The 24964-nt window shown below is 42.1% G+C and overlaps 1 protein-coding gene across 2 annotated transcripts in view; it reads right to left on the bottom strand.

Annotated features, from left to right (window-relative positions):
* The window catches only part of LOC122790862 (protein mono-ADP-ribosyltransferase PARP14-like), a 1931416-nt gene that overhangs the window by 198870 nt on the left and 1707582 nt on the right, over positions 1-24964 (bottom strand). For both annotated transcript variants that reach the window (XM_044058520.1, XM_044058521.1), the window contains exon 12: positions 23645-24262. In XM_044058520.1, the coding sequence (XP_043914455.1) occupies positions 23645-24262 (618 nt within the window). The remainder of the gene's footprint in view (positions 1-23644; positions 24263-24964) is intronic.

Raw genomic sequence — 24964 nt, 5'->3', positions numbered from 1 at the left:
CAATGATCCGAAGCACCCATCTGTCCTGAGTGATTGACTCCCAGGCTTTTAGGTGCTTGGCAAAATGGCACCCGACTGGCTCCGGAGCAGCACAGCCGGGCAATCCCTCATGATGTGTGGGAGGCTGAAGAGCCACGAAAGGACTCGCGGTCTCCAGAATTGCGGGGCCCTCTGCCGCCTCTGGGACGGCGTCTCCCAGAAAAATTTCCCCGTCCTCTGCCTCTGGAAGGGGAATCTTCCTGCTGTTGAGGAAAAAACTTACGTGATTTTCGGAACCACATCTTCCCCCCTCCTTTGGCCTTGGGATAAGGCCGAAAGGGAGTGGAATAACGGGCACCTACGGCAGATAAAGTTTTTCCCTCTTGCTCACAGCGGGTAAGGGTGTCTTTAACCTTGGGTCCAAACAAAGAGGACCCATCAAAGGGAGCGTCGGCGAAGGAAGACTTGAAGGCCTCCGCAACTGACACAAGCGGAGCCAGGCTTGTCTCCGTGAGCCACGCCTGTGCCTGCCGCTCTACCGCCCCGGCCGCATAGGAAATGAGCCTCATGGACGAGTTAGAAATTGATGTAAGGATAGCCAACTGAGAGCTAACCGACTGGGCTAGCTGCTCAGGTAGGTTACCCGAGAGGGAATCTGACAGCTCCTTGACCAGATCCCTCTGAAGCCTGGTAAAATGTGCCAAATAATTCAGAGACCTTAAAGTAAAGGCCGCTGAAGTCAGGGTGCGCTTCCCGTACCTGTCCATGCTCCTAGACTCCTTATTAGGAGGATGGACGGACGTTGAAGCCTCTGCCACGTCCTGTTGTGTAGCAGATGCCACCACCATGGCATCTACAGCCACGCCTTTAGTGAGGAACTCCTTCTCGGGTGGAGCAGATAAAAATTTATTAGGGCGAGAAGGGACTGGTTCCACGGTATCTGGGTGTTCCCACGCCCTTCGACAAACTAAATCCAGGAGCTCGTCGAAGGGCGGAGACACCCAAGAGGCGGAGGGCTGAGCCCCAAAGGCCTTGAGGAGAACTGACTCATCAGCAGAGGGGGGTTTGGATATCCAGCCGCCTCGTTGTTTGAGGATCTCTAAGATGTCTGCAAATGAGACATCATCCGAGGACGACTTCGGGGACCCCTCCGCATCATCAAGATCAGTGTCCGATGTAATAGACTCGGGGGAGTCCACATGCTTCCTCTTGCACAATCTCTTCCTTGGGGGTTCCTCAGAAGACAACTCCGAAGAACCCTCAGGAGGAGGGGAACCCCCAATGGGGGTAACCTCAGGCCCAGGGGCTCCGCTGCCTACGGACAGGGGAACTGCCAAAGACCCAGTCTCCACGCCCAGGGAAGGTGCCGGTAAAGCCGGAGAGATGGCCGAAGACTTGGCCAAGGCACTCCTCATAGCTCTGAAAGCCGGACCCCCAGAATCCTGGGAGTGTCCGGTCTCCGGAGCCATGATAGCAGACGGCAATCCCGCAGCCGAAGCACCGAGAGGGAGGCTCGGAACCAAAAGCATAGGCCCCGAAACATCACCCCCGGGTCCAGCCGAAGAAGTCCGTGTACCAAACTCGGACCCGAAGGCCCGGGTTGGAGTAAGGGTCGGAGCCGACCCTAATATCTCCACCGGCTCCAACAGCACCTGCTCCGACGGAGCCGAAGCGGTCGGAGGAGGAACAGCCATGGGATGGGCATGGGCTATCGGCTCCGAAGCCAACTGGGTCGGAGCCGAAACAAATTTTTGAAAGACTGGGGACTGGAACAGTCTTTGGAGCACCCTGTCTATATCCGAATCCGACATCCTCGAGGACTTAGAGGATACTGAACGGGTTCGAGATGGCCTCTCCAATGGCCCCAAAGGACTAGGGGACCGGCTCCGAGGCGACTCAATGATTATCGGCGCCGAAGGAATACCCACACTAGTTTCCATCGGTGCCGAGGAGGACTTCGGCGCCGAGGAGGAAGTGTCTGAGCGGGCAACCCTAGTCGGCTCCGAGACCAGTGGAGCCGACGAAGGTGACCCGCCTCTCGATGCCCCAGCCATCGGTTCCGAAGCCAGAGGAGTCGAGACTGGTGGCATCGAGGCAGACCGTTCGCCTCGGCCCAAGTCCTGGGAGCCGAAGGAGAAGCCTGCCTATGTCTTTTGGCGGCCGGATCCGACGGACTGGTCGGAGCCGACGCCTTCTTCTTTTTGGTTGGAGAAGGAGAGGATGCTAGAGCTTCTTCGAAGGAGGGTTTAATTAAGCCTTTAAGAATAAGTTTATTTTTCCTCTCCTGGAGGACCCTCGAGGAAAAAGCGTGACACACGCTGCATGACTCTTGTAAATGTTTTGCACCCAAACAATAAACACAGAGAGAGTGGTCATCTGTGATTGACATTTTAAAATTACATTTGGTGCATTTTTTGAAGCCCGAAGGCCTAGGATTCTGTGACATTATAGCAAAAAAACAGTAATCCCTGACAGAAAAAACCAACACTATCCACTAGATTTTCTAATCAAATGACACTACCTAAAAATCGGTTTACAACTGCCGATTAGGTAAACAATCTGTAACAATTAAGTAAAGGGTACTTTGAAACCCTCTAAGGTTTAAGGGGGGGTTGACTGACCGGGAAGGCCCTAAGATGAAGGAGGCCTGAAATCAAATCAACGCCCAATCACACTACAAAGTTCTCACAAAACTCCAAACACACCACAAAGTGAAGAATAGCCGTTAAAACAGCTTTTTATGACAAGAACAGCAAAATTCTGACAGAAAAAAGTTAGTAAATAAATACTACTCAGCTCAGCCAGCTCGAGACCACGTCTTCGCAAGTTAGCGGCAAACGAGATCTGGGGGACTGGTAGTGGTGCATCCTGGGATATAGTAAGCTCAGCCAATAAGAGACTTCGCTCTTTGGCATAAGCGTGCCGAGTCGGAGCCGAGGGATCGGCTCCGAACCCATCAGTCAGAATGTAGGCGAGATAGGATCACATAACATCTCCACAATAACTGCAAGTTACATTTTACATGTTACAAAAGGACATAGTTCATACAGCTAATTAAACATTTACAGATAAGCTCCATGATATTTGCGATTGGCTTGTCGCAATGTTACAAAAATGAAAAGACATAATCCAATACAGAAATCTCAACATTTACATAAAGTGAATATTTTTGTTATAAACTCAATTGTAGATTTAACATTTCAAAATATATAGCTACTAGCCATTAGTAGGTTAGGAAAATATTATGCATGGAGAGGGTAATAGTATATTTGATATTGGAGAGTATAGTACAATATATATTAGAGAGAAAATTAGTTTTTAGTAGGAGTGGGATTGTTTGGGTGGAATGAAGTAATAGTAGAGGTAGATGGATGAGTCAGTGCAAGGTGGAATGGGGGGGCGGTTTAAGTTGGAGCATGGCAAGGGCATTCCCATTTGGAAGAAAGACGAGAGAGTAGCTGAGATTTGAAAATTGTATGGTTAGGTAGGCTGTGTGGGTCTATATTACATATCCAAACGCTTAAATGTTCAAATCGCTAAAGATCAACTTTTAGCGATCGAACATTTAAATGTTTGAATATGTAAAAAAATAATATTAAAAAAAAAAAAAAAAAAAAGAAGAAATAAAGGAAATGGTTTAAGCAGGGGGACAAGCACCCCTGCACTCCCACACCCCCCGCTACTCAAATATACCAAACTCAGAGATCGCACTTCAGTGCGGAAACAGAAAATTTCCCATTCTCTACAGTGTAGCGTGATCTTGGAGTTGGTATATTTAAGTAGCGGGGGGTGTGGGGGGGGGGGTCAGGTGAGCTTTGCCCCCTGCTTACACCCTTTAGTTTTTTTTTATTTCCTTTAGTTTTTTTTTTATATTTTTATTCATATTCGAACATTTAAAGGTCCAATTGCTAAAGGTCGATCTTTAGTGATTTGAACATTTAAGCGTTCAGATATGTAATATAGACCCGGTTGCGTAGGTGTGTGGGGAGAGAGTTCCACTGTTTAGCTAAGGAGTGAGACAGCAGTAGATGGCCAGGAGGTTGTGTAGGTTTGTGGGCCTGAAGGAGATTTTGTTTTTTTGGATCTGAGTGAGCAGTTGGGAATGTAAGGTTTTAAGGAAGTAGCGAGAGCTGGGCAGTTGGCAGGTTTAAAGATGAGCTTGTGGGCAATTGTGAGTTGTAGGTAACTGAGGTAGTTGGGTAGTTCAAGCCAGTTGATGGTGAGGAGGGAGTGGCAGTGGTGGGATGAGTTTTTTGAATTGGTTGCATATTTAGAGATCTTGTGGTAGCAGGATTCAAGTTTGGACCAAAGCCAAGATGGAGACTGGTGAAAACAGGGGCACCATAAATAAGGGAGGGGAGTAGGAAAGTAGATGCAAGAGTTTGACAGGTAGACAGGCTTAGGAAGTGGTTGTGCCTGTAGAGAAGACCTAACTTTTGGTGGATTTTCTTGAATGTGGAGTGGATGTGGGTATCAAATTTTAGTTCTTCATCAATAATGATGCCAAGAAGCTTGGTGTTAGGAACAATTTCAAGAGGGTGTTGCTTTGGCTCTGTATAGTGAATGTGGATTTGCCAATGGAGTTTTTGGCAGGGGAAAAAAAACATTAGTTTGGTTTTATTTGCATTTAGTGCCATATGGTTAGACGGCATCCAGGTTTCTGTTTTGGAGAAGGCTAGTTGGGTATTTGCTAGGAGCTTGGAGGGGGAGAAGGCTGAGCAGATGATTGTTGAATCATCTGCATACTGAAGATGACAGATGAGTCTGAGATGGATTGGTGAAAGTTGCTAATCGAAGGAAGGACACTCAGCAAAGTCGGAGCTATAATATATAACATTAAGTATCCTGTTTTTTGTTTATTGTGTTCTTTATTTCTTAGTTATTTATAGCACTTTGTGTACTGTGTATTTTTCTAGCTAGTTTCACTGTGTGTGAGGTATTAACTGGAAATTGTCCACTTTTATTAAGCATCTGTTGGGTTGTTTGTTTCTGATAACTTGTTGCAGTTAAACTCTTTTTTTCTAGAGGCTCCTTTAGCTGTTTAAAACTTTCATTTAAAAGCTTACTGCTGCTTTTCAGCTGTGAGAAACATTTCTGCAGTTTGTTTCCCACCCTCCCTGTTGGTATAGTGTTTTTATAGTTGGAGGCTTTGCAGTTGCCCACCCCTACCTAGTGTAAATTTGATCTGGGACCCTCCTCCCAGTCTAGTGTCATTACCTCATTCTACCCAGTACAGGGAGAACATTTGAGAAGGCCAATCAGCTTAGTTTCTGCTACTCCTTTCTCTCTTTCCACTAAAAAAAAAAAAAAAAAAAAAAACTTTTTCTAGGCTTGTTTCCTGCCTTTCCTGTGGGTAGTCTAGCCTGGCTATAGATTTGCTGTGTCCAGGACTATTTGGCTTTTAGGGCCTAAGCCTTTCTGTGTTGGAGGGAAGCCTTCTAGCTTAATTTTGTTTCTTAGAACTAGCCAGTTTTTTCTTTCAGCACTTGTTCTGAACTTATTTTAAGCACTAAATAAGCTACAAATTACTACAGCACTCAACTTTCCTCACTGTCTAGAGGAAAACAGTTTCTAGTACTTAACAAATAAGCACCTATCCAGGCATCCAAAAACAGTAAGCTGAGGTAAGGCTCCAGAATCCAAATAGTTGAACAGGTAAATGATTCAGTCTTCAAATAGTAGTAAAAAGCAATGCCTTCTTTAATGTCACACAAGCGCTTTCACAGAATGCTTCATCAGGTGTATATAAAAGACAATCAGCAGCACCTCTTTAAATACCTTGAATTAACCATATGACTTACAGATCTAATTAATTTAAAGTTATATACTTTTTAAACTAAATTAAAATAAATGAAAATAAATAAATGTATACAGAAATATATGCAAAAATATATAAATTCACAACTAATATAGCTGTTTATAATAAAAATGAAAATGAATATAAAATACAGACTCTATATATTTAATTATATGTACAAAGAATATATGTATATATATATATATATATATATATATATATATATATATAGAAAATACTAAAGTGCAAAAACCCCTTAAAATATATATGCAAATATATGTTTGTTACATAAATATATACAAAATGTATATAGTTATGAATACAGCGTAATCCATAACTATTGTATATTAAACTAAAATCCTACTTCTATATTTACCTATGTAATCCCCTTCTTTTCAAAATGGGCTTGATGGGCATACTATCATTAAGTCCATGGCCACAATTGGCCCTCAGCATAACTATCCATTTGGCCTCTACCTCTTCAGTTCTATCCCTAACATCCCCACATCTCAAGACTCTCATATGTCCTGGAAACTATCATAAATTTAAACCTATGCTGTTCTCCCTCTTTGGAAACATGTTTAGACAGGGCATTACAATCAGACTTCTTACCTATATGATATATGTGTCTGTGATTCCCTCTCTTAGACTGCGATCTGTCTTGCCTGCATAGAAACAATTGCGTAAACAACAGGTGGCAAGATATATCACATGCGTAGTAACACGTGCCACTAACTCTAATGTCAAAAACTCTACCTGTATCTGGATGTCTAAAGTATAATTCCTTGTCAGTGAATTGACACTGATTACAATTACCACACGGTTTCGTTCCTCTGCAACTAGTAACACTAACACTATCTTTATTGATACATAGCCTTCTCCTAAGATTCTTTTTATTTTTAAAGGTAAACTGTGGTTTTGAGCCAATGACCCTATTTATAACAGGGTCTGTCATTAATATTTTCCAATGATTATTAATAATACTAGTATACTTCCAAACATCCCTAGAATATGAGATGTTAACATTCAAAATACTATTCCTCTCACTTGCTTCTCTATAGTTCTTATCTGAAAAGTATGGTTTGGCTCTTGTCCCCCTCAATTGTTGAACTTTCCTAATACCATCTTCTATAATATTCTTCTCATAGCCTCTCTCTTCCAGGTCTTGACTTGTCTTAACAAGTTGTTTTTCAAATTCATCTTGGCTTGCACTTAATCTAGAGGCTCTAAAAAATTGATTTTGAGCTACATTTTTGAATACATATCTGGGATGCATACTATCCCTTGATAACAGGGTGTTCACATGACATTCCTTCCTAAAAAGTCTTGTACTGATCTTACCTGAACGCTCTTTTTCTATAAGTACATCCAAAAAACTAATTCTCTCTTCTGAATAATTCAAAGTAAATTTCTGAAATTGTGTTGTGTTGTTGATATATTCAAGAAAGCTTAACAGATCCGAGACTGTGCCTCCCCACAAAATAAAAAGGTCATCGACAAACCTCCTATAGAATAATACATATTCACTGCATGGTCCATCGAACACATATTCTGTCTCCCATGTCAGCATAACAGCATTCGCATACGTGTTAGAGCATGAGCTCCCCATCGCTACTCCATTTTTTTGATAATAAATCTGATTCTTATATAGAAACACATTGTTCATAAGCACTAAACTCATCAATTCATATATTACTCTCATTTCATCATTGTTGAAAAAACTTGTTTGGGCTATGAGTCTACTAAGAAAGTCTAAACCCACTAAATTAGGAATGACAGTGAACAAAGAAACAACATCCAATGTTAGAAAAGTGTAGTTATTACATGCAACATTTCTATCCATAAATACATAAAGATCATTAAGGAATTGTTCTGTGTCTTTTAAGACAAATTTAGAGTTCTCAATAATAGGTTTCAATTTTTTGTCCAAATAAATCGAAATTGCTTCAGTGCACCACCCTCTGCCTTAGACAATAGGTCTCATGGGGGGGTCTGACAGGATTCTTATGAATCTTGGGCTGTCCTTGTATGTGGGGTATGGTATATTTATTACTAAAAAAGTATTTGGCTAGCTCCTTACATATGAGCTCTGTTTGTTCTAAAAGTTTGATCTTCTTATTGACTAACAGAACCATCTCTTCAACATAGAGATAGTTTACTTTCTGATAAAACTCAGTATCATCAAGCATCTCATACATTAAAACATCATAATAATCCCTATCCAGCAAAACTATACGCCCACCCTTGTCAGCTGGCCTGATGACTAAATCGGCATAATTCTCAAGTCTATGAAGAGCTTCGTTTTCCCTTTTATTAAGATTGTACTTGTTATTTCTATATGTCTTGTCATTATATGCCTTATATATGTCATCTATACAAATCTGTTCAAACGCATTTATTAGTGCTGTTTGTTTGGGTACAAAGGTACTAGGTCTATTGAAGTTAAAACCATCATTTACTGAAGTCTGTTGAAACAAATATTTTAACATTAAGTTTCTTGTGAACATTTTTACATCAAACACTATATCTGTAATACACATATCACTCAAAGGTATAAACGATAAACCTTTAGAAAGTACTTTAACTTCTGAATCTGTTAAAACACGTTTCAATAAATTAGTTATGTGAGTCTTACTTGTTGAAACACTTTCTTTATGGTATAGGTATTGTCCTTCACTTCTTCGTATTTCCTTTTGTATCTGGTATTGCTCCTGCCCCTGTGCTGGTATTTCTGCCCCTGGGACTCTCTCCGATTCACTGAAGTGTCCCTCATAGGAAGTGGAAAATTTAAACAATAATTACTTGGAGCTTTAGATTCTCTTGCCACTGAACGTTGCTCATGTTGCGGAGTACTCAAGGCTTCTTTCTCAGGCTCCCTGTGCACTTCTGCAGTAGTTAATATTACCTTTCTCTTAGCGCCAAGTATAGCGCTATGTTCCACTGACGAGAAACCAGTCTGGATAGGAGTATTGTCGTCAGATAAAGTTTCAGTTTGGGACATAATTCTCTCCTGTGGTGTTAATTGTCTGCCATCACTGAAATCAACGACTCTGGTCCTGACGTCATTACATTGTTCCTCGTCGAACAAGGGTTGCCTAGTTTCATTCAAAAATACATCACGTGGCCATGTGAAGATATTACCCAAAGCAAAATCTTCACGGTCTCTTCGTAACTTCTTTACTTAATTTGTAAAAGCTTGTGTTTGTATGTATTGACATTATCTGTGGTTTCAGCTAACAATCTGGCAAATACATCACCATTGTATTTCTTGCATAATTGCGAGTAGTTGGTCTTCACCTCACCTACCATGGTTATTTCTTTTCTTTCAGCTGCGTTAATTAGTAATTTAATGTAACCCATACTAGTGGCAATATTAAATTTTTGCCACTCACTAACGAGTAGAGAGTCCCGATCAGCCTGGGCTGGCATTTTTAAGACTCTCAGTCCACGCGGTATCAGATTTTCAGCTAGACAAACTTGCAAGTGAAACTTCTCATATTGTAGTCTAGCCAATTTAGACATACTTTTTTCTAAGATTAATATGTCAGTTCTAAGCGATAAAAAGTCAAACTGTGATTCATTATCACCCTCTATAGTTAAGTTTGTGTTCAACAGAGGATTTTCACGATCAGTTACTTTAGAAATGAACAATTCAGCACTCACATCTGGTTCTTGAGCATTAGGAATGCTGTTTGAAACACTGGTTACAGGTGAATAATCAAGTTCTATTTCTTCGATTCCATTGGCCATAAAGTACAGTTTTGTACCTACCATAAATGTAGATGTCCGATAGGCATGCATCTGCAGTCCTTACAAATGGGTTGTCCTGTCGTCAGGCAGCCCTTCGGTCGGCCGGATTCCAAAGTCTGGGTCCGGCCTCGGCTGGTGTCGCACTTCACCCGATGTCATAGCTGCAGTTCTTCGGGTATAAAGGCATCAGCCGACGCCATTTTCCTCAGTGTTTCTTGCCCCAGATGCCAGGTGCCCTCTAGGAAGGCTTAATTTGGATAAATGCAAATGGTTCCAAATAGTAGAGAGCAAACAAAAAATAAGCATGTATGTACATATATACAAACAAATACACCATAATAGATTCCCCCAGCTAGCTACAAGATGGGCAAATACCCTAGGAGTACCACAGAGGGGAAGGCGGGTGGATAATCCTGACTGCAGATGCATGCCTATCGGACATCTACATTTATGGTAGGTACAAAACTGTACTATGTCCTTCAAGGATGCATCTGCAGTCCTTACAAATGGGTAGAATACCATAGCCAAACTGGGGGAGGAGGAGAAATAAGATTATGGTGTAGTTAAGATCCCTTGCAAAACAGCAGTGGCAAAACCTGCTTGGGATCTGGAGTATAAAGGTAAATTATAATGCTTGGCAAATGTATGCACGGAGCTCCAAGTAGCAGCCTCTAAAATGTCTTTGGTAGCCACTCCTCGTAAAAAGCTGTGGTAGTGGCTGTAGCCCTTGTAGAGTGAGGCCTGATGTTTTCTGGAGTTTTCTTCCCATGGTAGGAGTAACAAAATCTAATGCAATTTCCTATCCACTTAGAGATTGTCTGTTTTGAAATTGCTTTTCCTTCCATTCCTGTTGCATATGCTACCAGTAGCTGGTCAGTTTTTCTATTGCTCTTGGTCCTGTCCAGGTAGTAACGTAATTGTCTATGTACATCCAAGGTATGCAACAGTCTTTCTCCCTGTTCTGTGGGTTGGGGAAGAATGTAGGTAGGTGGATAGCTTGATTTAAAGATACCCTGGAGACCACCTTTGGCATAAAAGTAGGATTAGTTCTCATGGACACTCTATCTTGATGGAAGATCAGGAAGGGCTGTACTGCCATTAATGCCTGTAGCTCAGATACCCTTCTTGCTGAAGTGATTGCAAGCAGGAAAGCAGTTTTCCATGATAAGTACTGTAAGTCTGCTGTAGCTGCTGGCTCGAAAGGAGGGAGTGTCAACTTTTCTAGCACAAAGTTCAAGTCCCATGCTGGCAATGGTGGCTTCCTAGGTGGTTTTACATTTTAATTCCTCTCAGAAACTGCCTGAGCAGAGGATGAGAGAAGACTGGAGGATCCAAGTTGTATTCTGCTGAAATAGCTGATGCATGAATCTTAATGGAAGAATAGGACAGGCCGTTGTGGAAGAGCTCTGCCAAGTATTCCAGGATGTTAGGTATGTTTGCAAGTGACACATTCTCTCCTTTTGCAGTACTCCAAATGAGATATCTTTTCCATTTCGCTGAATATTTTTTTCTTGTTGAGGGTCTGCGAGCCTCCAAGAGAATGTCCTTAACCCTTTGAGATAAATCCGGGTTATATGGTCTTATGCAATGTTCCAGGCAGCCAGCTGCAGTGTTTTCAGGTTTGGATGCAGGGTTTTGAAGTTGTTCTGTGTTAACAGCAAGGGAACCAGGGGCAGAGGCCATGTTTGTTCCCGAGACATACTCCTCAGTAATGGGTACCAATGTTGCCTTGGCCAGTCTGGAGCTATCAGGATGATCCTTGGACGGTCTTCTTTGATCTTCAATAGCACCTTGTGCATCAAAGGAAGAGGTGGGAATGCATATGCTGTCAGGTTTTTCCAACTGAAATATAGGGAGTCCACTTTCCAAGCAAGTGGGTGGTACGTCCTTGTGCAGAATTTTTTCAGTTGGTGATTGTGTGGGGATGCAAGTAAGTCTATTTCTGGTAGTCCCCATTTCCCCTGTAATGGTTTTGAAGATGTCCGGATGCAGCATCCATTCGTGGGCACCCGTGGTAGTTCTGCTTAGGATGTCTGCTAGAGTATTTTCTTTTCCTGGCACAAAAATTGCTTGTAACTGAATGTTGAAGCTCAGTGCCACATTCCAGAGGTCCATTGCCATCCGGCATAGAGGGTATGAATGTGTGCCTCCTTGTTTGCTGATGTACCACATAACTGTGGTGTTGTCCGTCCTTATCAGCAGTTGACCCTGTCGAAGAAATGGTCGGAATGCCTAAATTGCCAGTTTTACTGCCAGCATTTCCTTTTGATTTATGTGTAGGTGCAGCTGGTCTTGAGTCCATAACCCTTGTATGCACTTGTCCAGCATGTGTGGCCCCCAACCGAGGTCTGAGGCGTCTGTTGTGATGGTCTGGCTTGGTTGAGTGCTGTGGAAGGGCAGTCCCTTGTTTGATTGACAGGCCTGAGCCCACCATTGGAATTCTTGCTTCAGGCATGGAGTTATTGGAATTTGGGTTTCTAGGCTGTGCTTGTGCTGAGACCATAAATTCCTTAGATACCACTGTAACTTTCTCATATGTAGTCTGGCATGTGGAATCAATATTATGCAGGATGCCATGTAGCCGAGAGCTTGCAGGACTTTTCTTGCTGTTAGCTGGTTCTGCTTTGTTAATGCCATGAAGTAGAGAGGGAGTTGCTCCTGTTTTTCTACTGTCAGGAATGCCATTTGTTTTGATGTGTCCAGATCTGCACCCAAGAAGGTTATCCTTTGGGATGGTATCAGCCTTGACTTTTTTATATTGACTGTGTATCCCAGGGCTTGCAGTAGATGAATGACCCTTTCCAAATCTTTTGTTAATTTGTTTTTGTTGTCCGCTTGTAACAGGCAGTCGTCCAGGTAAGGGTAAATTTGAATTCCCTGAAGCCTGCAATGAGCAATTACTGATGTCAGGCATTTTGTGAATACTCTGGGCGCAGTAGATAAGCCAAAGGGCAATGCAGAGAATTGATAATGCTCTGATCCTGCAAGAAATCTGAGGTATCTTCTGCAATTTGGTCGTATGGGGACGTGCAGGTATGCCTCCTTGAGATCTAGAGTTACCAGCCAAGACTCCTTGCCCAGCATGGGAAGAAGCTGCTGTAGGGTCAGCATTTCGAATTTTGGAAAAATGAGGTATGTGTTTAAAGCGGACAGGTCGAGAATAGGTCTCCATTGGTTTTCTTTTCTTGGTACCAGGAAGAGTCTGGAGTAAAATCCTTGTCCTTGTTCCATAGATGGTACCCTTTCTACAGCTCTCATCCTTAGTAAGTGAGTTATTTGTTGTAGAGCTTCTGTCATCTGATTTGGAGGTAGGTTTGGCATTCCTCTCTTCCTTGGCAGAGTATGGAAGTGAAACCTGTAACCTTGGTCTATTGTCTGTAAAATCCATTTGTCTCCTGTGATGTAATGCCAGTTTACTGAAAATAAGGCTAGCTTCCCGCCTAAGGGTGCCTCTAGTTGTTCCCTGGTAGGCGGTGCCAGAGCCAAGTCACTGTGATTGTCCTGTGGAAGTGGTGGTGGCTGGATCTGTGGCTGTACCTCGCTGGTTGTTAGTCTGCCACTGACGACCCCTGTAGGCACCTCTGGATTGACCCCTGCCTCTTGAGCGCCTATTCCTGCCTCTCGGAGCTCTGGAGGTGTCTGGAAAGGACCAATTCTTGGAAGGCCAGTTCCTGCTAAACCTTGGAGGCTGGACCTGCAAGAAATCCTTGACTGTCTGGACAGATTTTGCTTTCTCTTCCACCTTCTTCAGCACCTGCTGTGCAGGGGAGCCAAACAAATTGAGCTTATCCATGGGAGCATCTAGGAGTTTTGATTTTACATGGTCTGGTAAGGACTGCTCTTTTAACCATGCATGTCTTCTGATCACTGTGCCAGTCATGGCTGATCTAAAGGAGGACTCCAGTGCATCATAGCCGCATTTTAAGGAATGATTACTGACCTGCTGAGTGTTATGGACCATTTCCTGTACAGATTTTTTGTCTAATGGTTCATCCGAGGACAGTTTTTTAGTTAACTGGTCTAACATAAATTCTTGATACTGAATCATGTGGAATTGACAGTTCAAGGCCCTAGCTGAAAGAGTAGCAGAAGTGTAAACTTTTTTACCCCATCTCTCTAAGGACCTAGATTCCCTTTCAGAGGGGAGGGGGTTTTTGGTAAAGGTAGCTGCTACAGCCTTGGGTCCCTGGGAGATAGTTTCGGGATCTGCAAAAGGGGCCTTATACAAATGATAATGTGTGTCCGGAACCCTGTAGTACCTATCGGGCTTAGCAGGGGCCGGAGGAAGAGAATCAGGAGCAGTACAAGCATCATTAAAAGCATCATCCACAACAGTAAGTACTGGAGGAATGGCTAAAGGCCTATGCTGTGGCAAATGCAAAAGGTTCTAAGCCTTTTCTAGAGTCTGAAAAATCCTGGCCCTGCCATTGAAATTGTTCCCTCATAGCATGCAAGGTTTCCCCAAAAGAAAATTCCTCAGGCGGAGAGGCAGAAGGGATGGACTCTTCTGCATCAGAGTCCTCATAAGGAGAAAAAGGGGCCTCTGGAGGGTTTGAATTATCTGATTCATCAGAGGAGCCATCTGAAGAAACTGGCTCAGGGGGCTCTACTCTAGTCCTCTTCTCTGGAGGTGAGTGAGAGGCCCTGGCTGGATGTGGTTGGGATCCCCGGATCAAAGAAATGAGATCCTCTGCTAGACTAAGCATTTGTGAACTAGAACTAGGCCTGTGAGAAGGGGTCTTAGCAGGCACAGTTTTGGTAGTTTTTGCTGCTTTAGCCCTGGCAAAGGCCTTAATCGACATGGATGCAGGAGGCCTAGCAGCTCCACGTGCAGGGGTAGAAATATCCAAAGGGATAGTATCAGATAAATCCTGTGAACCTGTAAGAGCAGGTGGGATTTCAGTAGCAGTTTCAGCCAAGCTGGAAGAGGCCTCGGTAAGTGGCAAGCTTTCGGCCGAAGGAAGAACCGTGGACTCGGTTTCAGCCGAAACCGAGACACTCGCGGTAGGCTTAACCGAAACCGTGGACCACGAGTGTCGGTCCTTTTCCTTGCGTTTTTTAGAAATTTGCGCAGTCGGAGCATCCGATGGCATAATGTAAGCAAAAGCGGAGCCGAAAAACTCTTCAGCAAATTCCGACCGACGTCTAAGCGTCCGTCGGTTGAAAGAAGCACAGGCTAAACAAGCTGCTACGTTGTGGTCTGGGCCTAAGCAAGGTAAGCAGTAAGAGTGGAAACCTTTATGAGGTATTTGTTTCCCACAAGTTAAACAGTTATTCACTTTTTCTGACATCGGCTGAGGCAAGAAAGAGTCCCCAACGGGGTACTTAGCTTTTTAGAAGTCTTCGGTACTTGTAGTAGTAATCTCTGGTTCTGACCGACCGGCACTTGCGAACAGCTTCTGCTTCGGGCGCCACGCGGCAAGAAAGACTGGGGAAAATGGCGTCGGCTGATGCCTTTATACCCGAAGAACTGCAGCTATGACGTCGGGTGAAGTGCGACACCAGCCGAGGCCAGACCCAGACTTTGGAATCCGGCCGACCGAAGGGCTGCCTGATGACAGGACAACCCATTTGTAAGGACTGCAGATGCATCCTTGAAGGACATCAATGGTGTAATCAGGCTTAAGCAAGATATATACGAGAGTACAAGAATTGTGCCCAATAAACACCAAATACCTCTGCTAAAGTACTCTGTACAAACTTGAATCCAAAAACAGTAAGCTGAGGTAAGGCTCCAGAATCCAAATAGTTGAACAGGTAAATGATTCAGTCTTCAAATAGTAGTAAAAAGCAATGCCTTCTTTAATGTCACACAAGCGCTTTCACAGAATGCTTCATCAGGTGTATATAAAAGACAATCAGCAGCACCTCTTTAAATACCTTGAATGACCTAGTACCTTTGTACCCAAACAAACAACACTAATAAATGCGTTCGAATAGATTTGTATAGATGACATATATAAGGCATATAATGACAAGACATATAGAAATAACAAGTACAATCTTAATAAAAGGGAAAACGAAGCTCTTCATAGACTTGAGAATGATGCCGATTTAGTCATCAGGCCAGCTGACAAGGGTGGGGGTATAGTTTTGCTGGATAGGGATTATTATGATGTTTTAATGTATGAGATGCTTGATGATACTGAGTTTTATCAGAAAGTAAACTATCTCTATGTTGAAGAGATGGTTCTGTTAGTCAATAAGAAGATCAAACTTTTAGAACAAACAGAGCTCACATGTAAGGAGCTAGCCAAATACTTTTTTAGTAATAAATATACCATACCTCACATACAAGGACAGCCCAAGATTCATAAGAATCCTGTCAGACCCCCCCATGAGACCTATTGTCTCAGGCAGAGGGTGGTGCACTGAAGCAATTTCGATTTATTTGGACAAAAAATTGAAACCTATTATTGAGAACTCTAAATTTGTCTTAAAAGACACAGAACAATTCCTTAATGATCTTTATGTATTTATGGATAGAAATGTTGCATGTAATAACTACACTTTTCTAACATTGGATGTTGTTTCTTTGTTCACTGTCATTCCTAATTTAGTGGGTTTAGACTTTCTTAGTAGACTCATAGCCCAAACAAGTTTTTTCAACAATGATGAAATGAGAGTAATATATGAATTGATGAGTTTAGTGCTTATGAAAAATGTGTTTCTATATAAGAATCAGATTTATTATCAAAAAAATGGAGTAGCGATGGGGAGCTCATGCTCGAACACGTATGCGAATGCTGTTATGTTGACATGGGAGACAGAATATGTGTTCGATGGACCATACAGTGAATATGTATTATTCTATAGGAGGTTTGTCGATGACCTTTTTATTTTGTGGGGAGGCACAGCCTCGGATCTGTTAAGCTTTCTTGAATATATCAACAACACAACACAATTTCTGAAATTTACTTTGAATTATTCAGAAGAGAGAATTAGTTTTTTGGATGTACTTATAGAAAAAGAGAGTTCAGGTAAGATCAGTACAAGACTTTTTAGGAAGGAATGTCATGTGAACACCCTGTTATCAAGGGATAGTATGCATCCCAGATATGTATTCAAAAATGTAGCTCAAAATCAATTTTTAGAGCCTCTAGATTAAGTGCAAGGCAAGATGAATTTGAAAAACAACTTGTTAAGACAAGTCAAGACCTGGCAGAGAGAGGCTATGAGAAGAATATTATAGAAGATGGTATTAGGAAAGTTCAACAATTGAGGGGGACAAGAGCCAAACCATACTTTTCAGATAAGAACTATAGAGAAGCAAGTGAGAGGAATAGTATTTTGAATGTTAACATCTCATATTCTAGGGATGTTTGGAAGTATACTAGTATTATTAATAATCATTGGAAAATATTAATGACAGACCCTGTTATAAATAGGGTCATTGGCTCAAAACCACAGTTTACCTTTAAAAATAAAAAGAATCTTAGGAGAAGGCTATGTATCAATACAGATAGTGTTAGTGTTACTAGTTCCAGAGGAACGAAACCGTGTGGTAATTGTAATCAGTGTCAATTCACTGACAAGGAATTATACTTTAGACATCCAGATACAGGTAGAGTTTTTGACATTAGAGTTAGTGGCACGTGTTACTACGCATGTGATATATCTTGCCACCTGTTGTTTATGCAATTGTTTCTATGCAGGCAAGACAGATCGCAGTCTAAGAGAGAGAATCAGAGAACACATATATCATATAGGTAAGAAGTCTGATTGTAATGCCCTGTCTAAACATGTTTCCAAAGAGGGAGAACAGCATAGGTTTAAATTTATGATAGTTTCCAGGACATATGAGAGTCTTGAGATGTGGGGATGTTAGGGATAGAACTGAAGAGGTAGAGGCCAAATGGATAGTTATGCTGAGGGCCAATTGTGGCCATGGACTTAATGATGGTATGCCCATCAAGCCCATTTTGAAAAGAAGGGGATTACATAGGTAAATATAGAAGTAGGATTTTAGTTTAATATACAATAGTTATGGATTACGCTGTATTCATAACTATATACATTTTGTATATATTTATGTAACAAACATATATTTGCATATATATTTTAAGGGGGTTTTGCACTTTAGTATTTTCTATATATATAAATATATATATATATATATATATATATATATATATATATATATATAGATATATATATATATACATATATTCTTTGTACATATAATTAAATATAGACTGTATTTTATATTCATTTTCATTTTTATTATAAACAGCTATATTAGTTGTGAATTTATATATGTTGCATATATTTCTGTATACATTTATTTATTTTAATTTAGTTTAATTTAGTTTAAAAAGTATATAACTTTAAATTAATTAGATCTGTAAGTCATGTGGTTAATTCAAGGTATTTAAAGAGGTGCTGCTGATTGTCTTTTATATACACCTGATGAAACATTCTGTGAAAGTGCTTGTGTGACATTAAAGAAGCCATTGCTTTTTACTACTATTTGAAGACTGAATCATTTACCTGTTCAACTATTTGGATTCTGGAGCCTTACCTCAGCTTACTGTTTTTGGATTCAAGTTTGTACAGAGTACTTTTGCAGAGGTATTTGGTGTTTATTGGGCACAATTCTTGTTCTGTCGTATATACCTATCCAGGCATGTCTAAGGGTCAGCCCCCGGTGTTTTCTCCTGTCTACCTGATGAATCTGGGCATCTTGGGGTAATGCAGTAATTGCCTCATGTTCACAGACAACCCACTCCTCCTACCACCCAACACTACAACCTGTGAGAGATGCACTTATATAGCCAAACTGGAAGCAAAGCTCTCTTCACCCAAGACTGGACTAGACAGTCAAGAGGAGAAGGTAAACACTTGCACCGCACCACACTCAGCACATAGTCCCTCAAAACCTACACCACCAAAACACACACATAGAAACACAAAATACACACCTACATTCGCGGAGGCTCTCAGTAAAAACCTGCCCATGCAACAGGGACCTCCATAGCAGAAACACAAGCAACCTCCACCCCCCAACACAACCCACATGACACATAGCCCACAAACTCAGTGTGCCACTCAACCACAGCCCATAAGGCATAACAACGTACCCAACACTCTAGTTATAGGTGACTCTTTAGTCAGGCACAGTGATGTTCCACTCAACAGGCTAAACAAGGAGAAAGTTACTGTCAGCTGCCTGTTGGGTGCCAGGATCTGCCACATAATGCATGCACTCAGGTCACTCCACAACAAGTACAAATATGACTCTGTCATTGTCCATGTTGGTGTGAATGACCTGAGACATACCTCCTTGGACTACATGAAAAGGGACATGAAGGAGCTGTCCGATCTTGTAGCCCAGGAAGGTATGACCCTAGTCCTGAGTAGCATCCTGCCATCACTCAGAATGATACCACAGTACAAGGACAAAATGATTGACTTCAACAATTGGCTAAGCTTCTAGTGTCATTCTAAGGGGATCCAGTATTTGTCTGCCTGGGATGACATGATCGACAAGCCACGATGCTTTGCCAGAGATGGCCTGCACCTGTCACCCCTGGGATTCCGGATACTGGCTAAGGCTCTAGCCACACCTATAGTGCCTTTTTTAGGCAAGATTCAAATGACAAATTCACCACCCTAATAGGTACAGGCAAGAAAAATCTGAGGGTATTGCTACTCAATGCTAGAAGTCTAAACCTCAAAATGCACTCTCTCGAGGCACTCCTTAAAATGGAGAACATCGACATCTGTGCAGTGACAGAGACCTGGTTTAAGGCTCCAGAGAGTACCCCTGCATTACCAGGCTATAATTCATACCACACCTTTCGGCCACCTAACCTGGACCGAAACATTAAAGGCAGAGACGTGTCCATATTCATTAAGGATATCCACACCTCCAGGCTAGTTGCTCAGCATAATGCATCCAAGATTATCCAAGTGCAACTAACTCTAGGCAAGACCGCAATCCAAATAGTAGTTTGCTACAGATCCCCCACCATGCCCCAGGATTCCCACTCCTCATTTCTTAATACACTGGAAAATATTAGGGTACAACCTAACACCCTAATAATGGGCGATTTCAACTACCCTACCATTAACTGGGAAAACTACTCATGTACCAACTCTTGTGCTCAACATTTTCTGGAATTCATAAATTCCAATGCCATGGATCAACCTATCCACACCCCCACCAGGGGCAGCAATATCCTAGACCTGGTTATTACCAACATGGGCAACCGGTGCTCCACACCAGAGGTCAATTCCTCTTTGGTCAGATCTGACCATAAGCTAATCACCCTAGACATCCACATCCCTCTCCCACTCCCCATTAGGGAAACCACAGTAAAAAATTTCTCCAAAGCCAACTTCACGCTTCTTAAGACAGAAGTGGCAAACATCACGACACCCATGCTGACGGACAATAGAGGTATGACTGCTGAATCCTACACAAATTCACTTTATAAGCACTTACATGAGTGCATGGATCGTGCAATCCCTAACAGAACCAAGATGCTATCCTCCAAAAAAGGAAGCCAATCTGGTGGTCCCCTGCCATAAACAAACTCTACAACAGAAGAAAGAAACTGTTGCAAAAAAGAGTAAAATCCCATGATTGGAGAAACTCCCTGGTCAGCTTCAGTAAGAAGCTGAGATCCCTCATAAAATCCTCCAAAGCTAGTTATGAAAACAAAATCGCCACTGACTCTAAAGACAACCACAAAGCATTCTATAGCTATGTCAAGAATCTCAATGGCAACACTCAGATCTGCTCTGAGTTACACCACAATGGCACTAAATATACAGAACCAACGGATATTGCCAACATCCCGGCAGATAGGTTCAGTGCTAACTTTACCCCTCTGTCATCCCCTAAAGGGCCCATCTCTATACCAGAAGAATGCAAAGTTCCTGTAATCACGGCTGCACTGGTAAAAAACACACTATCCAAAGCCAAGAACACAGCATCCATGGGACCTGACGACATCCCAGGCTGTGTTCTACATGAACTACATAACGAACTGGCACCCCACCTAAGTACCATGTTCAATCATAGCCTCACCTCAGGCTATGTGCCCACTGAATGGCGCACAGTGACAGTTATCCCACTCCACAAAGGGGGAGCCACCACAGACCCCGGAAACTACCGCCCCATTAGCCTAACGAGCCTGGTCTGCAAGGCTATGGTGCGTATCATCATGGAACTTATAAACAATGACATTGGTAATCTCCAAACTCAGGACACCACCCAGTTCGGGTTTGTAAAAGGCAGATCATGTCTCCTAAACCTGATAGACTTCTTTGAAGCAGTCACCAAAGCCGTAGATGAGGGTAAGGTGGTTCACACAGCCTATATAGATCTCGCCAAAGGTTTTGACACCATCCCCCACTCTGGAATTATAGATAAACTCACTAAACTAGGTATAAATCCCTATGTCACAAGATGGGTTGCCAACTGGCTCACTGACAGAACCCACATTGTGAAAGTAGCAGACTCCAAATCAAGCTTCAAACCAGTGACAAGTGGAGTACCACAGGGTTCAGTCCTGGGTCCTCTCCTGTTTGGTATCTACTTCTCTGAAGTACAGGCCAACACAGAAGGTCTTTGGCTAACGAAGTTCGCAGATGACTGCAAACTAGGAGCCATAATCAAAACTCAAAAAGATGTGGACATCCTACAAAAGGGCCTTTGCCTGGTGTCAAAGCCATGGCCTCAAGCTCAATACCAAAAAGTTCATTGTCATTCCTTTTGGTAAAAACTCAGTACCCATGAACTACCACATAGGTTGTAGTCTACTTAACACCAAAAGTGTGATAAGAGACCTTGGGACACAGGTGGACAGCAGTCTCTCCTTTGATAATCACATCGCCACAGTAGTCAGGAAATCCTTCTATGTGGCACACCTCATCACAAATGTTTCTCATCCAGGAAAAAAGAGGTCATTGTTCCCCTCTACTCATCACTCATTAGACCCATTATAGAGTACAATGCCCCTTTTGGTATGTACCTCACAAGACATCTACAACTGGAAAGGCCACAGAAATACCTCACAAAGAGGATTACTAGCCTCAAAGAGATGCCCTATGCAGACTGTCTCAAAAAACTGCAGCTTTACTCCGTTGCATATCGCCTACTCAGAGGCGATCTCTGCCTAACACACAAAGCTATGTCAAACCCAGAGCTTTTAGACATGCTCCACTTAAAGAAATCCCAATCCCTATGAGCTACATGCTCTAGGGACCTAAACCTCGTCACCACAATAAACAGAACATGCTGGAGGGATAAATTCCTGTCCCAGAGACTTCCCATACTCTGGAACAAACTACCTATCTATATCAAACAAAGCTCCTCATTGGCACTGTTCAAGAAAAATCTTGATGATTGGATGGGAGATAGGAAATTCACCCTGGGGATCACTTCTGTGGCTCTGCTCGACAGTGGCACAGGAAAATAATTTTCTTGGGTGGCGAAAGCCAGGGTACCTTTGGCTAGGCTTATATAGGCCCTAGGGCCAATAGCCTAGTACCTACCTATGAACCTATGAAGAGAAGAGGGCCAAGAACAGAACCTTGTGGGACACCTGTGGTTGTGGGAAGTAAGGGGGAGGTTGAAGTTTTCATTGGATAGCTTGTTGGCGGTTGGACAAGTATCTGGAAAACCAGGTGATGGTAGTGGGAGAGAGGTGTAGGGTGGAGAGATGGGATATAAGTAGGGTGTGTGAGATGGTGTCAAAGGCCTTTGACAGATCCAGGAATAGTGTGGGTACGAACTTGCCTTAGTTGCGTTCAAGGTTTATGGTTTCAAGAAAGGAAAGAAGGGCAGTCATGGTGATGTGGCTAGGGTGGAAGCCGCGTTGAGTAGGGGAGAGGAGATTATTTAGTGTTAGGTGTGCAATGAGTTGTACTTGTATTGTTTTCTCTAGTATTTTAGAAGGAGTGGAAAGGATGGCAATAGGCCTGAAGTTGGTGATATCAGTATTTTTGCCACCTTTGTAGAGGGGGATGATGTAAACAAGGCACCAGATAGAAAGGACATATTATTATTGTATGGATCTATTTATAAGAATAAAGATGGGATAGGCAATGCTGTCTGCAGATTATTTGAGGAAGGTGGGTGGAAGGTTGTCGAGTGCATTGCGACAGGGTTTGAGTTTGAGGAGAAGTCTTTTCATAGTGCTTGTGGGGATGGGCTTGAGACAGAAGGATGTGGAGGAAGGTTGATGATTGGGGGGGGTGGTTGGGACAGGAGGGGGTGGTGGTGGAGGAGGGTGGTGGGAAGGAGGCTGATAAGTTTAGCTATGCAGTCTATGAAGAATGAGTTGAACTGGCTGGCTGTTTCAAGGTCGGAGAGGTTGGGGGTCTGGGCAGGGGTTTTCTTTGTTGCCACGATGCAGCATGGATGAAATGGAGTCCCAGAAAATTATGGGATTTGTTGAGTGGAAGGACAGGAGTTTGGAGTAGTGGGCTTTGCGGTCATTAATTATTAGTTTTTTGCAGAGTTTCGTAGTTGCTTATACTCTAGGAGGGTGTTAGGATTTTTATGCTTTTGATATTGTTTCCATTTTCTGTCCCTTTGGTGCAAGGCTAGTTTAGTATCTTTTGATAACCATGGGCAGGGATTGGTTTTGATGCGTTTGGTTCAAGGGGGGCTTGCTGATTGAGAAGGGTTAGGAATGAGTGGTTAAAGTAGGACACGGCATCATCTACAGGAAGAGTTTTTAGAAGGGACCAGTCAGTATGCTTTAAGCATTCAGAGAAAGTTAGAGGGTTGAAAGAGGAGAGGTTGTGGGTTTGGATGCAGTGGTGTTGTTTATTCAGTGGAGATGGGAGATGGTTGGCGAAAGCTGGTAGGTGATCACTGAGAAGATCAAGTAGTGTTCCGGCTTTGGTGATAAGGTTTGGGTGAATTGTCAGGATCCAGTCAATGATGGTACCAAAGGTACCATCTTTGTTTGGACTGGTATCATAATCATATATACATTCATTTATGTACACACTCTAATACACTTCTGCTGTACTGACATCTGTTACTTTATTTGGAAATATGTAAATTATTTGATTCTGCACATGTTTAAGTTAAAGCAAGTATTAAGTCAGCCCACAAAAAAGACAGAGCCAGTTGCCAAACTATAGTGAAAAACTCACCTGCCAATCTATTCTGTCGTTTGATATTCATTATATCCCCAGTTTCTAGAACAGTCGCTATCTTTTGCTGAAACTCCATAAACAGACTTTTTCCATTCCACTCGACAACAGCTTCAATGGCTCCTTCGCTGAAGTGATTTTCAATCTGGAAGTTTGTCTCTCTGTCAAACGTTGAATATTGGTTACACTCTTCATACTGCCACCGGATTACTTGGTAAATCTGATACTGGTGATGTTGGTCAAGTTCTTTCTTTAGTACAGCTTTCAGTTCAATTTCCACTGCTTTCAAAACTTCTTTGACATCCTTAGTTAAGCCTTGTACTCTTATCTCATTAGTACATCCTTTTTTAATAGTGATATGGACATTAAACTCTGCACCCCACTGCAGTATATTCTGAATCACTGTGTCTGAAAGGTAGGCAATTTCTTCGTCTTCAATGCAATCATCAGAGAAATTGTCATTAAAGATGCTCTCAATTCTCTCCTTTGCATTCTTCACACTACCTTTTAATATTCCTATCACATCAAAAATGGCAGGAGTTATGACATTTTTTGTTTCAAAGATCTCACAGTCGTCTGTAGGCATTTCCTGATTAAAGGATTTCCTCAGTCTACTTCCTATTATAAAAAGACAATATAGTGAAAAGATGTTTAAAATGTTACTTCTGCATAAAAATATATCACATCAACAAAGTCAACCAGTCAGGTGACCATACGTTATTTCAGTGAACAAGAACAATCATAGTGTATTAAAAAAAACAGTTACATCCACCTCTCACCAGCAAAGTAAAACTGAGTGCCACTCTACTCCTTTAGATAATTCAGCAACCAATTTAATTTCTGGCAATGTGTATTTTTTACGATAAAAGATATACAAGGAAAATCACAAAAATATGTTTCTTATGGCTGCTTCATAGAAAACTTTTAGAGAAAAAAATGTCCTCCATATCTTTCAGAATATTAGGTGAGAAGCATACATTTATGTCACCTGTCTGGTAGAATCTCACAACTAATTTAATTTCTAGCAATTTGTATTTTGTGATAAAAAATATTCATGGAAAATTATGAACATTTTTATGGCTGCCTCACAGACAGAATGTTTTTAAAGAAAACATTTTCCTTCCTATGTTTCAGAGTACTAGGTGAGAATCATTATACATTTATGTCATCTGCCTGAGTAGAACCTGTTCAGCAAAAGTAGGTAAAAATGTCAGCTTTCATACAAGAGATAGCTTCCCATAATTTAGAGGAAAATATAAAACAAATGTTCTCAGAGGTGTTTAACACAAGAAGACTGGAGGCAAATATAAGATCACACAA

This window comes from Protopterus annectens, chromosome 16.part0 (assembly GCF_019279795.1).
Source record: "Protopterus annectens isolate FY-2018-M chromosome 16.part0, PAN1.0, whole genome shotgun sequence".
Taxonomy (NCBI): Eukaryota; Metazoa; Chordata; order Ceratodontiformes; family Protopteridae; genus Protopterus; species Protopterus annectens.
The sequence above is the reverse complement of the archived record's forward strand: the minus strand, read 5'-3'. Positions and strand labels throughout refer to the sequence as shown.